Source organism: Cornus florida, unplaced genomic scaffold (genome assembly GCF_030987335.1).
Source record: "Cornus florida cultivar Cherokee Brave unplaced genomic scaffold, ASM3098733v1 CherokeeBrave_3.0.0_Hap2_Chr11, whole genome shotgun sequence".
In the NCBI taxonomy this organism is placed as follows: Eukaryota; Viridiplantae; Streptophyta; class Magnoliopsida; order Cornales; family Cornaceae; genus Cornus; species Cornus florida.
Window position 1 is genome coordinate 127,881,814 of NW_026775581.1, and position 12,878 is coordinate 127,894,691.

Here is a 12,878-nt window from a genome sequence, read left to right on the forward strand (position 1 = left end):
TCAATTGATTAGTTTTAAGAGAGTTGCGACTTAATAAATTTTTTTCTGGACAACACAGGAATGACCACTGCCACTTAATAGGATACCAGCGTCCAGGTACCAGCAAAATACAAAAGGAATGTGCTGTTCAACCTCCTGTTGAACTTGATACAAATGTACAGCAGTTTCCTATTGGTCAAGCCAAAAAAAATAATGACCACGAGCAACCTATCATTGGTCTTGCTGCTAATCTGGGACAAAATCCAAGTGATGCACCACCTGGAATCCACCGCAGACCTAATTTCTGTGATGATTCACCCCTTGTTCAGCCTGTCATTGGGATTGAATCTGTAAGTGTTACATATTATCCTTTGTCCTACCATATCTATGCATCATTTGCTGCTTTTTGGTAGCCATTAGTAAATTGGAAAACATAGACTTGATTAAACTGCCTGCCATCATCAGATGCCTAGGTATACTGGTGCTCTTTTTCATGGCCCAGTGTCATGTTGCTTGTCACACTTGCCATGCTGTTGATGGCATCTCTTTTAAATATGGTGAATGTTTATATTTTTCGTATTCTCTGTGTGAATTATTCTTGTCAAAATGTAGAGGTTGTTTATCCAGTCAGGTTTGTAGTGATCAGAACACTATTAATGGAGGCTGGAGGATCAGCCAGATGAGACTCTAGTCCCATAGTTTGTAGCTTTATGTTCCACCCCATATAATTGTAGACTGACTTGGTGCCAATTATTGCTTTTACTGAAACCCACGCAGCCCATTGATTATGTCTCGTTGCTTACGATTCTTGCTTCATTGTGTGCGTGTGCTTGAGGTTGCCCTTATTGGAAGGCTTGCTTGGTGGCTCCCAAAACAAGCGCCACTCAGCTTGTTTCTTGTAATCACGTGCGGGCAGTGATGCTCGAGCACACACTTGAAGTTACATGTCATGTGATTGGTCATTCATGTTACGTATTCTGAAATTGTTAGAAATTATTGGCATTACACATTCTTAAGCAGTTCCTTGGTACAGTTTTTGAGCTGTTAATTGTTGGCACAATTGATCCAGTCTTCACTCCTAACTTGTCTGGTCATGTGACCAAGTGGTTTGGTTGTTTGATTCTGGGACTTCAATGGAAAATCATACAATAATTACATTTCTCAGCAGAGACATTACCTCCAGTTAGAAAACAGAAAAGGTAGAAGACACCCCAATACAAAGGCAAAAGAATATTTTTTTGACTAATATTCCCCAAGGGAATTTTCAAATTTGCGCCTGTGAATGCATTTTTCATATTGCAGGTTATTTGTTGTTCATGTTTTAATGGCATTATTTGCAGGGGTCTGTTCGAGAAATGGCACCTGTGGATGGTTCAGGGTTCACATCAATTGGTCAGATATGTGACGAGAACATCGAACTATTCATCAGGTAATTCTTAAACCATAAACTTAGCAGTCCGGGATTTTTCTAGCTCTTCAGTTATTATTATTTGAACACCCTTATTGTATCATTTGAAGCTTCAGGTTTTCTTTGGGTTTGTTTCTTAATTCAAACATATCTCTGGCACACTGTTGCTAAAGACGCATAAAAGTTCAGAACGAGCAAAAAAAAACAAAAAACAAAAAAAAAAAAAAAAGAAGAAGAAGAAGAGAAAAAAGCACCATCAAGTTTCCGAACATTCATTACATGGATTGCATTTTTTAATGTCTTACTATTTGTATCCTATTTAGAATACAAATTATTAATAAAAAACAGTAAACTTATTGATTAAATTGTCGTGAAAGCATTCTTTAACTCACTATTCTAGGAAATCATTTTTAGATTTAGAAAAACAAGCTAAATCGTGCACAGTGATGCCTGTTTCATATTGAGATATAATATGATATGAATATATGTAAACATAAAATTAACTTTAGCCTTTAGGCATGTAAGTGAAGGTGTGCACACAATATCAAGGGCATTGGCATCGCTTCTACCAAGCCTTGATGAAGATTCAATGTTAACTATTAGTGGAAGAAAATAGTTATTTGATGTAATTAAATTAGTAAGTTGAAAAAAAAAAAAAAAAAAAAAAAAAAAAAGAAGCACTATCAGTGCGTGTGAGTTTGTCCTACCTACGCCGGGCACTGGGAGGGAAGATTGTAGACAAATCTAACTTTTCGTATTATTTTGCACAAAATAACTGCGAGATTTGAACTCAACTCCTTGCGAATGTTGGAGTTTTTAGCATTGTAGGCAAATTTATTTAATTTTTCTGATTTATGTAAATGCATCATATATGTTAACATTATGCATCATATATGTTAACATTATGGTTAACTTCAGTTGGAGAAAAAAAAGATTATGGTAAACTTTTCAATGGTTTTAACTTATAGGTCTAACCATAACACTTAAATTTAGATTTTCTGACTCTTAAATCCCATAATCACTAATCAGCAGCGCACTAAGTGTAAACGTTAGCTGTGTTTAGTTTGTCTGAAGAATGGCTTAGTACCAAATCGTGAAATAATCATTAGATATTTCTGCCCATATGGAACTCCATATTTCTGGCCGTTTATACCTTTTGTTTGTTGTAAAAAATTAGCAGTAATGATCATCCATTATATCATCATTGTTTGAGGATCAAGCGGAAGTGTGCAAGAGTTAAATAATTCACAAGATACAAAATTTTGGAAGATAACTAGCATTCTTGTCTAAATTCTTGAATTTATCATCCTCATCAGCAGCACCCTTGCCTATATCCCAAAGGAATGGGGTACCACATGAATTCTCATTTTCAATTCTATGGCACACCATGTCTCCTCTTATATTTAATTTGTTAATGTCTTTCTTAATTACTTCATCCCAAGTTAGTTTGGTTGGCCTTGTTGTCTCTTACATTCTATGCAAACTAATCGTCCTTTTCTCACTGGTGCATTTGCCGGTCTATGTTACATGTGTCCATATCACTTGTGTTCTCTTTTTTTGTCACTAATAGGTGTTATCCTAATCTCTCCCTCACACTTTGAATAGTAAACCTATCTATTTTAGTCACTCTTATCATCCATCTCAACATGCTCAATTCATCAATGCATTGTCCTTGTTTCTTCTTTAATGCCCAGCACTCTCCTCTATATAAGACTGCATCCCAATAAACTTCCTATAAAAAAATTCTTCCAACTTGTTTGATACTGTTAACCTGTCTCCATTTTGTCTATAATACTCTAATCCTGTTAGTAACATTATCATCAAGGGAACCATCTTTTTGTATTATTGATCATGAAACAATCACGAAATATGACAGAAAATAAACACACCACACACAAAGAACACAAAGACTTAATGTGGTTCGACCCACATTGTGTCCATGTCCGCAATGAAAATCCGACGAAAGGTTTCACTATGCGAACATCATGAGATTTCAAGTTTCAGCCCCCAAACCCTAGCTATCGCTTTCTTTTTTGGGATTTTCAGTGTTTCTCAATATCCCACTTCAAATCATAAACACCCTTATATATTAGGCTAAGAGAGTTCTAAACAGGGTCCATGACCCGCAAGCAAAAACCATGTCAATCATCGGGTCGCAACACAACCTGGAACCAAATTCGGGCCACAACATCACAGATCCAAGTATTGAAAACGATTATTCTGAGTAATCCTTTGATTTTGAATTGTTATTGTTATATTATCTTTTTATGAGGCTATTGAATTAACATTATTTATATTCTTAGTCTTTACATAATGTTAATTCAATAGCCTCATAAAAAGATAATATAACAATAACAATTCAAAATCAAATGGGATTGAGACATTGGGACCCAAAGAGAGATTTGATAGAGAGATCTATTGAAAACCCTCACTGTAAGAAAGAGGAAGCGATGTTGTATCGATGTTGAAAGGGATGGGATTAGAGAAGTGATGTTGCAAGATTTGCTATTTTTCTTTCGCTTTTCGCTCTCTCTGTTGGGTCTGTGGTTCGTGGTTGGTGTGTATTGCTGGTCTGGTTTGGTTTTTCTTTTCTGTCATGCGCTCGTTCTTGGAGGTTGCTAGATTGCCTCACTTGTTCCAAGGTGGATCTGCTAGATCTGCAAATCCGTATAGAGGCCCATCTATTTTCTTGGATGATGATTCGGTACGAAGAAGAAGAGAAGACCTTCGGTCGTGTCTGGTTGGAAAATTTGATAAGGAAGTGGGTGATGGGGCTCAAATTGCTGCCTGGGCTTCGCGTGCTTGGAAGGTCTCCTCTGGTGTGATGGTCTCGTCTCTGCCGGATTCTTTATTGCTTTTCCGGTTTCCTTCCTCGACGGAAGCTTCTCGAGTTCTCAAGAGGGGTCGCCGTGACTGGGGAACGGCTTCTCTCTCTCTGGAAGCTTGGAATTTTAGGGTAGGGTGCTCGGAGGTGTTGAAAGAGCAGGGTCTGAAAAAGGTGACGCTGAACGGTCTTCCTCTCCACCTTTGGAGCCATGCTCTGTTTGTGACAGTTGGTGATCTTTGTGGTGGGTTCATTTGGGTGGATGCCGATGAAGCTTTGGATGCTGAAAGAGTCCGAATCACTGTCTCTGATGGGAAGGTTTATCCTCCGTTTGTGTTCATTCATGATGACCAGTTCTGCTATAAGGTGTTTGTTTGGGAGGAGAAGCATCCTGAGCTTGTTCCGACGACTGATAGCCTGGAAGGCGGGGATGGTTCGCACTTGCTTAAGGAGAAAGTATGGTTGAGGTGGGAATCCATGGGGAAAAAAGGTATGGCTGAGTTCCAGGCATGGAAGGAATGGAGTGAAGACTTATGGATTCGCAATTCGGAGTGTTTTAAAAGGATTTACAATCAGAATCGCAAGGATGGGCTTTCCTTTTTGTCGGATCGCCGATGGCAGGTAGCGTCTCGGAAGTTGCAGTGGGGTAGAGGTCTCGCCGGAAATAGTCGTAGACCTTTTGCGCAGCAGCGAGATCAAACAAGACGACAAGGTGGCTTCCACGCTCAGCAGGCGCGTGGGAGGGGGAGGGTTCCAGCTTTTCCACGTGGTTGGCGCTCAGGCTTTGCCCGTTCCCAATGGAGAACAACTGTACCCACGATCTATTCAAATTCGGCTCCCCACTCAGATGGGCTTTATGGTGGTTTTGAGAATGGGGCCCTTGTTTCTTATAATGTTTTGCCTGGGTCTGTTGGGCCGCTTGTTGGGCCTAATAGGCTTACTGCTAAAAGGCCTCTGTCAGATTCTTTGGAATTGAATTGTGGTGGGCAAGTCTCTTATGAGGTGGCTGGTGGGCCGAGCGCCCATTCTTCTAGAGATGATTCTGTTGGTGGACTTTCGGGGTTGAAGAGTGGGCCGAGTTGTGGATCTGGGTTTCTGTGTAATAGGTTTGAGCCCTTGGTATCAATGAGTGATGACAGAGATTCCTGTGCTGCCGGGTTGTTATCTGCGAATGTCAAGGTTGATCGACGAGTGAAGGATCCGGTACTGAGACGTCGGTTGCCCAAGAAGAAAATTATTCTTCCCGCTCTTCGCAAAAAGTGGTCAAGGAAAGATAAACAGAAATGGGTGGCATCTTCACAGTCAGGGTTCGATCCGGGTATGTTTTCAGTTTCAGTTCCCTCTGACTCCTCTCCTCCTAAGTTGTGCTCTCCTTCTACTTCTTCTCCTTCTTTGGGGGGGTCGATGACTTCACTGGATCGGGTGATGGGTGGGACTGACACGGTTTCTCAATCCTTGGCACCGGTGATTGAGAAGGACTCGGTTTTGGCTGGAAGGCATGTTGGTGATTCTGGTTATAGGCTTGGTTTCTCTCGGCGAAGTGAAGGTATGGGTGAGGGAATTACGGTTTGTATTGGTCGGGATGTGAAGGTAAAGTTGGATGATGAAACAGCCTCTATTCTATTGAAGGAGTTACGGGACCACTTGGCTTTAAAAGGCTTTCTTTCTGATTCAGGAGATGTTTTGACAGAGGAGGAGCCTGTTTCACGATATTGTTCGCATTCTTCTTCAGTTCTTGATGATTGGGAGGGAGCTGCAGGTTCATCCCTTGATGGGGACTCGGGCATGATTCCATGGGAAGATTTGGAACAAGCAGTGAATTTGGTTGTCCCTTTGGCTGTTGTTCCACCAGGGGAGAATTGGGTTAGTAACTCGACTGAGGTTGGAGTGAATGACCTTGAGGAGGAGTGGGTGAGGGAGAAGGGCTTGGAAGTGGGCCCTTTGTTGGGTGTTTCTTTTGAAGGCAGGGTGGATGAGGCGATGTGTTTGTTTAATGATGTCCTCAGTTCTCATTTTAAGGTAAAGGTGAGTGATAAGGTGGAGCGGTAGGAGGAGAGAGGGGAGACAATGTTGCAAAGTCCCAATGATGTTATCACATACGAAAGAAGGAATAGGGGATCCATATCTGGAGGGAGAGGTGGTGGAAGGAGGGGAGGATTTGCTTTTACAAGTGTTTCCCTATGAAGCTACAAATTCTCTCATGGAATGTCCGGGGTCTCAATGATCCGGTTAGAAGGAAAGTGGTGAAGTCGGTTATTAGTAAAAGTAGGGGTCATGTGGTGTGTCTCCAGGAGACTAAACTGGCTTCGATGTCTGATAGGATTGTGAGGAGTCTTTGGGGGGGGGGGGGCGCGATTTGTGGAGTGGGTTGCTTTGGATGCTATTGGCTCCTCGGGGGGCATTTTGATCTTGTGGGACAACAGATGGGTGTCTAAAGTGGATGCTAAGGTTGGGCGTTTCTCTGTTTCTTGCATTCTTGCTTTAGTTGAGGATGGAGTTCATTGGATTCTTTCGGGTGTTTATGGTCCTTCAGAGGACGGTGAGCGCCACTTGCTTTGGGAGGAATTGGGGGAGATTCGAAGTCAATGGTGTTTGCCTTGGTGTATTGGAGGGGACTTCAATGTTGTTCGTTCTCCGTTTGAGAGGTCAACGGGAGGTAGGTGGTCGTCTGATATGGAGGCTTTCTCGGAGTTTATTGATGAGTTTGGGCTGATTGATTTGCCCTTGGTTGGAGGTCCGTTTACTTGGTCAAGTGGCCGCTCTCCCCCTACCCTCTCTCGGATTGACAGATTCTTGGTGTCAGGGGAGTGGGAGGAGAGGTTCTCTGATGTTGTCCAGACTACTTTAGCACGTCCTATCTCTGACCATGTTCCGTTGATGTTAGATTGTGGGGGACTGTGTAGTAGACGTTCTCCTTTCAGATTCGAGAATATGTGGCTGCGGGCTGAGGGATTTCTGGAGAGGGTCCGTCTTTGGTGGGAGGGGTATGGTGTGGCCGGCACCCCCAGTCATGTGCTCGCAGGCAAATTGCGTCTTTTAAAGGTGAACCTTAAGACTTGGAATAAAGAGGTCTTTGGGAATCTGGAATGGAGGAAAAATCGGGTTTTAGCTGAGATTGTGGCTATTGACCGGATGGAGGGTCAAGGGGATTTGGTGGAGGCTTTGAAGATTAGGAGGGCAGAGTGTAAGGCGGAGTTTACTGAGATTGCAATCATGGAGGAGATCTCGTGAAGGCAAAAATCTCGAGCCTTGTGGCTTAAGGAGGGAGATAGAAATACTAAATTTTTCCACAGATTCGCCAATGCTCATAGAAGAGGCAATCACATAGGGAGGATTCAGGTTGAAGGGGTTGTTTTTTGTAAGGAAGAAGAGATCTGCAAAGAATTTTCAGAGTTCTTTGAGAAGCTGTTCACAGAGACTGTTGAGTGGAGACCTTTGCTTGAAGGGTTACAGTTTGACTCTATTTCTGAGGAGGAGTGCTTGAGTTTGGAGTTGCCTTTTTCTGAGGAGGAAGTTCTGTTTTCTTTGAAGAGTTGTAATGGGGATAAAGCCCCAGGTCCCGATGGTTTTACCATGAAATTTCTTTTGGAGTGTTGGGAGGTGGTCAAAGGGGAGGTGATGGGCACTCTTCATGCTTTCCATTCCCGGGGTTCGTTTGAGAAAAGCTTGAATGCCACGTTCATTACCCTTATTCCGAAAAAAGGGGGGGCGTTGGATGTTAGGGACTTTCGCCCTATTAGTTTGGTGGGTTGTATCTATAAGTTGATAGCCAAGGTGCTAGCTTCTAGACTGAGGAAAGTTATGGATGGCATCATTTCGGATTCTCAAATTGCTTTTGTCGGTGGTCGTCAGATTTTGGATTCAGTTCTTATTGCAAGCGAGTGCGTGGACTCCAGACTGCGTAGTGGGGTCCCAGGTGTTCTGTGTAAGCTGGACATAGAGAAGGCATATGACCATGTGAGTTGGAGCTTCTTTCTCTATCTGATGGAGAGGATGGGGTTCGGTGATAGGTGGAGGAGATGGATTCACTTTTGCATTTCCAGTGCTCGGTTTTCGATTCTTGTTAATGGTGCTCCTTCCGGTTTTTTCTCTAGCTCAAGGGGCTTGAGACAAGGGGATCCTCTCTCTCCCTTCTTGTTCTTGTTTGTGATGGAGGCCCTTAGTAGATTGATGAGAAAGGCTTCAGATTTGGGTTTTTTGAGGGGCTTCCGGGTGGGCAGGGATGTTGCTTCTCAGTTGGAGATCTCTCATTTGATGTTTGCTGATGATACTTTAGTTCTTTGTGATGCGAATGTGTCCCAGATTAGATATTTGAGATGTGTTTTGATTTGGTTTCAAGTTGTCTCCGGCCTTAAGGTGAATGTGGGCAAGAGTGTTTTGGTGCCGGTTTGGGAGGTCCCTGAGATTGAGATGTTTGCTGACATTCTTGGTTGTAGGACTGGGTCATTTCCCATTTCTTACTTAGGTTTGCCTCTGGGTGCTCCTTCGAGATGTGTAGGAATTTGGGACCCAGTGGTGGACAGATTTGAAAGAAGGCTAGCGGGTTGGAAGAAGCAGTATCTTTCCAAGGGCGGCAGGGTCACTCTGATTAAGAGCACCCTCTCTTGCCTCCCCACTTACTTTATCTCTCTTTTTCAAATTCCCTCTTCAGTTGCGGAGAGGATTGAGAGGTTGCAGCGTAATTTTCTTTGGGGAGGTAGAGCTGAAGAGTTTAAGTTCCATTTGGTGCGATGGGATCAGGTTTGCAGGCCTATTCGGAATGGTGGGTTGGGTCTCCGTAGATTGGTGCCATTTAATAAGGCCCTTCTCGGGAAATGGTTGTGGAGATTTGGTGTGGAGAGACATTGACTTTGGAGGAGGGTTGTGGCGTGTCGTTTTGGGGAATTGAGAGGAGGGTGGAGTTCCTTGGAAGTGCGGGATCCTCGGGGGGTAGGGGTCTGGAAAGTGATTCGGAAGGGTTGGGATGAATTCTCTAAACACATTCGATTTCGTCTTAGAGATGGGAGGAGGATTTGCTTCTGGGAGGATGTGTGGTGTGGAGATGTTCCTCTCGCTCTCGCTTTTCCTCAGCTCTACAGGATTGCTTCGGATAGGCAGGCCATGGTGGTCAACTGTTATCATCTTGATAATGGGAGACTGGTTTGGGATGTTCGATTCAGGCGTCACTTTCAGGATTGGGAGATCGAGGAGGTCATTCGCTTCTTGGAGCTGCTTTATCGCCAAAGGATTGTGGAGGAGGATTCGGACTGTTGGTCTTGGGTAGCAAACTCTCATGGGCGTTTTGAGGTGAGGTCCTTCTTCAAGTGTCTCTCATTTGATCCTGATGTTCGTTTTCCTTGGAAGTCTGTTTGGCGCTCCGAGGCTCCTCTCAAGGTGGCTTTCTTTGTGTGGTCTTCGGTTTTGGGTAAGATCCTAACCCAGGATAATTTGCGAAGGAGAAGCCAAGTGGTGATCAATCGTTGTTTTATGTGCCTTCGTAATGAGGAATCAGTGGATCACCTTCTCATTCATTGCTATGTGGCTAGAGAGTGTTGGGATTTGATGCTTGGCTTATTTGGGCTTTATTGGGTTATGCCTAGATCTACAAGAGGGTTGATTGAGGCTTGGAGAGGTTGCCCTGTGGGGACTCACAGTGCGTGGAGGGCTACACCGCTTTGTGTATGGTGGTGCATTTGGCTTGAAAGGAATATGAGATATTTTGAAGGAAAGGCGATGTCGATTTCGGTGCTTAAATTCTCGATTATATCCACTCTTTTTTGTTGGGTTTTAGGGAGAGATCATAGATCTTTGGAGGATATTGTTGATTTTTTGGCCTCTTTGAAGGATTGAGTGCCTTTTTGTATTGTTCTTGGGTTCCGCTCCCCCTTGGAATGTTTTTTTTTTATAAAATTTTTTATTTATCAAAAAAAAAAATATTCTTAGTCTTTACTAATTCTTAGCCCTTATATTTCCATTACTTTTCTCCATATTTCTAATTCGTAATCCTTTTGTCTAAATTCCTGAAATGAAACTGCACACAACTTGAATTATTGAATAGCGTATTTCCAAATTACTTGTGTAAGTGCAGTTGTGTGTGTATCATACCTGCCAAAACAGGAAAAAAAACAAATGGTACCAATGCAAGTGAAGTAATGTTTATGGAATTCCATTTTTGTCGCTGTTTCTATTTTTTGTTTGTAGTAAAATCATTAGTATCACTAGCATTCCTGTCTAAATTGTTTAAATGAAACAGTGATTTATTGAGTTATTGCAGTAGTGTATTTCGAGAATACCAATGTAAGTGCAGTGTGTGTGAGTTGGGTGTATTACGCAACAAAAGGAAGAAAAAGAAAAAATATAGCATGGCTAAATCAAATGGCTGAAGATTATTGCTGCCTGAAGTTGTTCCTTATTAGGAGTGAGTCACCTAGATCCGATTTATCATAGGTAGGCTTTTCACTTCTCGTTGTCTCTCCATATAGAGTTCTATGCAATTAAAGGAAGGGAGGATTGTGGTTTATGACCATTGTATTGCAAAGATTTCCTTTTCCTTTTCCTGCGCCTGATCTTTTTATGTTCCTTCTCCAAATTCTTTTTAACTTCACTGATAATCACTTTTATCCTTGTCTACAGGTGCGAGGAACACATTAAAAAAGAGAACGTGTTAAAACAGACGGTGGGTAAATTTTATTTATTTATTTTTCATTGGCAAGAAACACACTCAAACACTCACTTTTGTCCAACTCGAACCCTCGATCTTCTACTTTAGAAGGTGAGGAAGTACCACTATGCTATAAGGCCCCTAGTGGACAGTGGGTAAAATTGTGTTTTAAATGTTAATGGCATGTTTGGGATACATAACTCTTACACGTTACAAACGATTTTGGGGTGTCAGTAAATAATATACTCGTTTTGTTCCTGCTGTTGGAATGATAGATTGAAGAATTAGAGAATGAGTTGGAGGAAATCAAAAGGAAGTGTTCTCAACTTTCGTCACACCTGGAAAGTAAGAGAAAGCAAAAGATCATGAAGCCAACAGAAAAGGTTTGATAAACCACGTCTTTGTCTCGACATATCTGGATCCCATTATACAGGATTGTGACACCACCTTATTATATCAGCAGTTCCTTGTTTTGATATGTAAAGCCCTCACTCAAGTGATGTACCATTTAGCAAATCGCTTATTTTGCTGACATGGGCATCTTGGGACACGTTGTGATGTTTTCTAACATTAGTTTCGTTCAATTCCCCTACTGAAAACCTTAGTTTAGTCTCTTTCAAATGTTTTGTATTACAAGTTTGTTGTTCATCGGACTAACCTGGTTGCTTAAAGATGAAAAATATGCAGACTGCTCATTGAGTCACCGTCAATGGAAAAACTTGTCTCATTAACAAACTTGTACGAGGTTCACGTAATTAGAATCAAGCCAAGCTTGAATACTTTGTGATGTTTTAATGTGAGAATAGTTATAGGCGAAATACATAAGAATGAATTGCTGGATAGTCAACTTATTAGAGAATGAAAAAAGAAAAAGAAAAAGAAAAAAAAGGGTTTATATTTCTATAGATTAGCTTTGAAGTTAGATTTTCCATCTTGAATTAGCCATGTAAAGAGAGTAATGTTTTGACATCAAATTGGGTGTTGAATGGTTTATTGGATAAGCGTAAAAAGTAATACTTACCTATATTCAAGCGAATTTTTATTTTTCTTACAAGGCAAAGAAATGTTAAAAGTTAGATTAGTAAATACAGGGAGTCGACCAAAGTGCAAAGGAGGCACTAATTCATCTGCAATGTAATTCCAGTGAATGGCCACCTGAAATAGCTAGTAGTCCTAGTCCCATTGGTTAAAAATGTTGTGTTTATTAATTTATTTGGTGTTCGCTAAATTCAACACCGAGGTTATCTTCTGTTTTCAGCTACATTGTACTTATTTGGGATTTCAATTTCATTTTCAATTTTAGGACTATTTTTTTAAAAATGAAATGTCACAATTATCCTTCAAAAGCACTTTTACGTTCCACAAAAAAAAGTGTAAAGTTACCGTGAGAGAGCCTTTTCTCATTAGAAGAATAATGAACTGTTCTATTGACTACTATTAATATGAAAGATAGTTAAAATGAGACTTTTCATTTATCTAAGAGTCCATTTTAATCCAATGCCTCATAAATAAATAAATAATTCATTACTTTTGTCATGAAGAAACAAACTTTCATGATAACTTTAAAAGAAAGGAATTTTCAAGAACGTTTGTTAATTACTCTACCAAAGTTTTTTGCAGTGAATAATTACTCATATATAACTCTGTTGCAGTGAATAATTACTCTTACATAAGATGAGTTACAGGAACATGAATTATTCTTTGTTAAAAGGAGGCACATTCTACTTTTTTTCCAATTGCACTACCTTATTTATCTTTTTTTTTTATAAAGAAAATGATAAGTAAATTCTTCCATTCATTAATTTATCATCTCTTATTTTATAATATCATATATATATACCCTCTATATGAGTGAGAAAATTCTTCCGCACTTTTTATATAACCACATTCTAAATCTACTTTTATGCTTTCCTTTTAATACAAAACCATTATTTCTGTTTCCAAATTTAATATTTATCAATACTATTAATTATAACGATAAAAGATAAATACTAAAAAAATAAAAATAAAAATCTCTTCACCTTTCA

The 12,878-nt window shown here is 40.7% G+C and overlaps 1 protein-coding gene across 2 annotated transcripts in view; it reads left to right on the plus strand.

The window, feature by feature from the left end:
- The window catches only part of LOC132284709 (protein MICRORCHIDIA 2-like), a 31,936-nt gene extending 20,428 nt beyond the window's left edge, over positions 1-11,508 (plus strand). Inside the window, exons 15-19 of one of the 2 annotated variants that reach the window (XR_009472336.1) lie at positions 59-329; positions 1,320-1,408; positions 10,465-10,637; positions 10,824-10,866; positions 11,127-11,214. Coding sequence is in view for 1 of the 2 variants with exons in the window: in XM_059786835.1 (XP_059642818.1) it covers positions 59-329; positions 1,320-1,408; positions 10,824-10,866; positions 11,127-11,240 (517 nt within the window). In the remaining variant the exon portion in view is untranslated. Of the gene's footprint in view, positions 1-58; positions 330-1,319; positions 1,409-10,464; positions 10,638-10,823; positions 10,867-11,126 lie in introns of both variants that reach the window. The other variant, XM_059786835.1, reaches the window with a different exon arrangement.
- Positions 11,509-12,878: the final 1,370 nt, after the last annotated feature.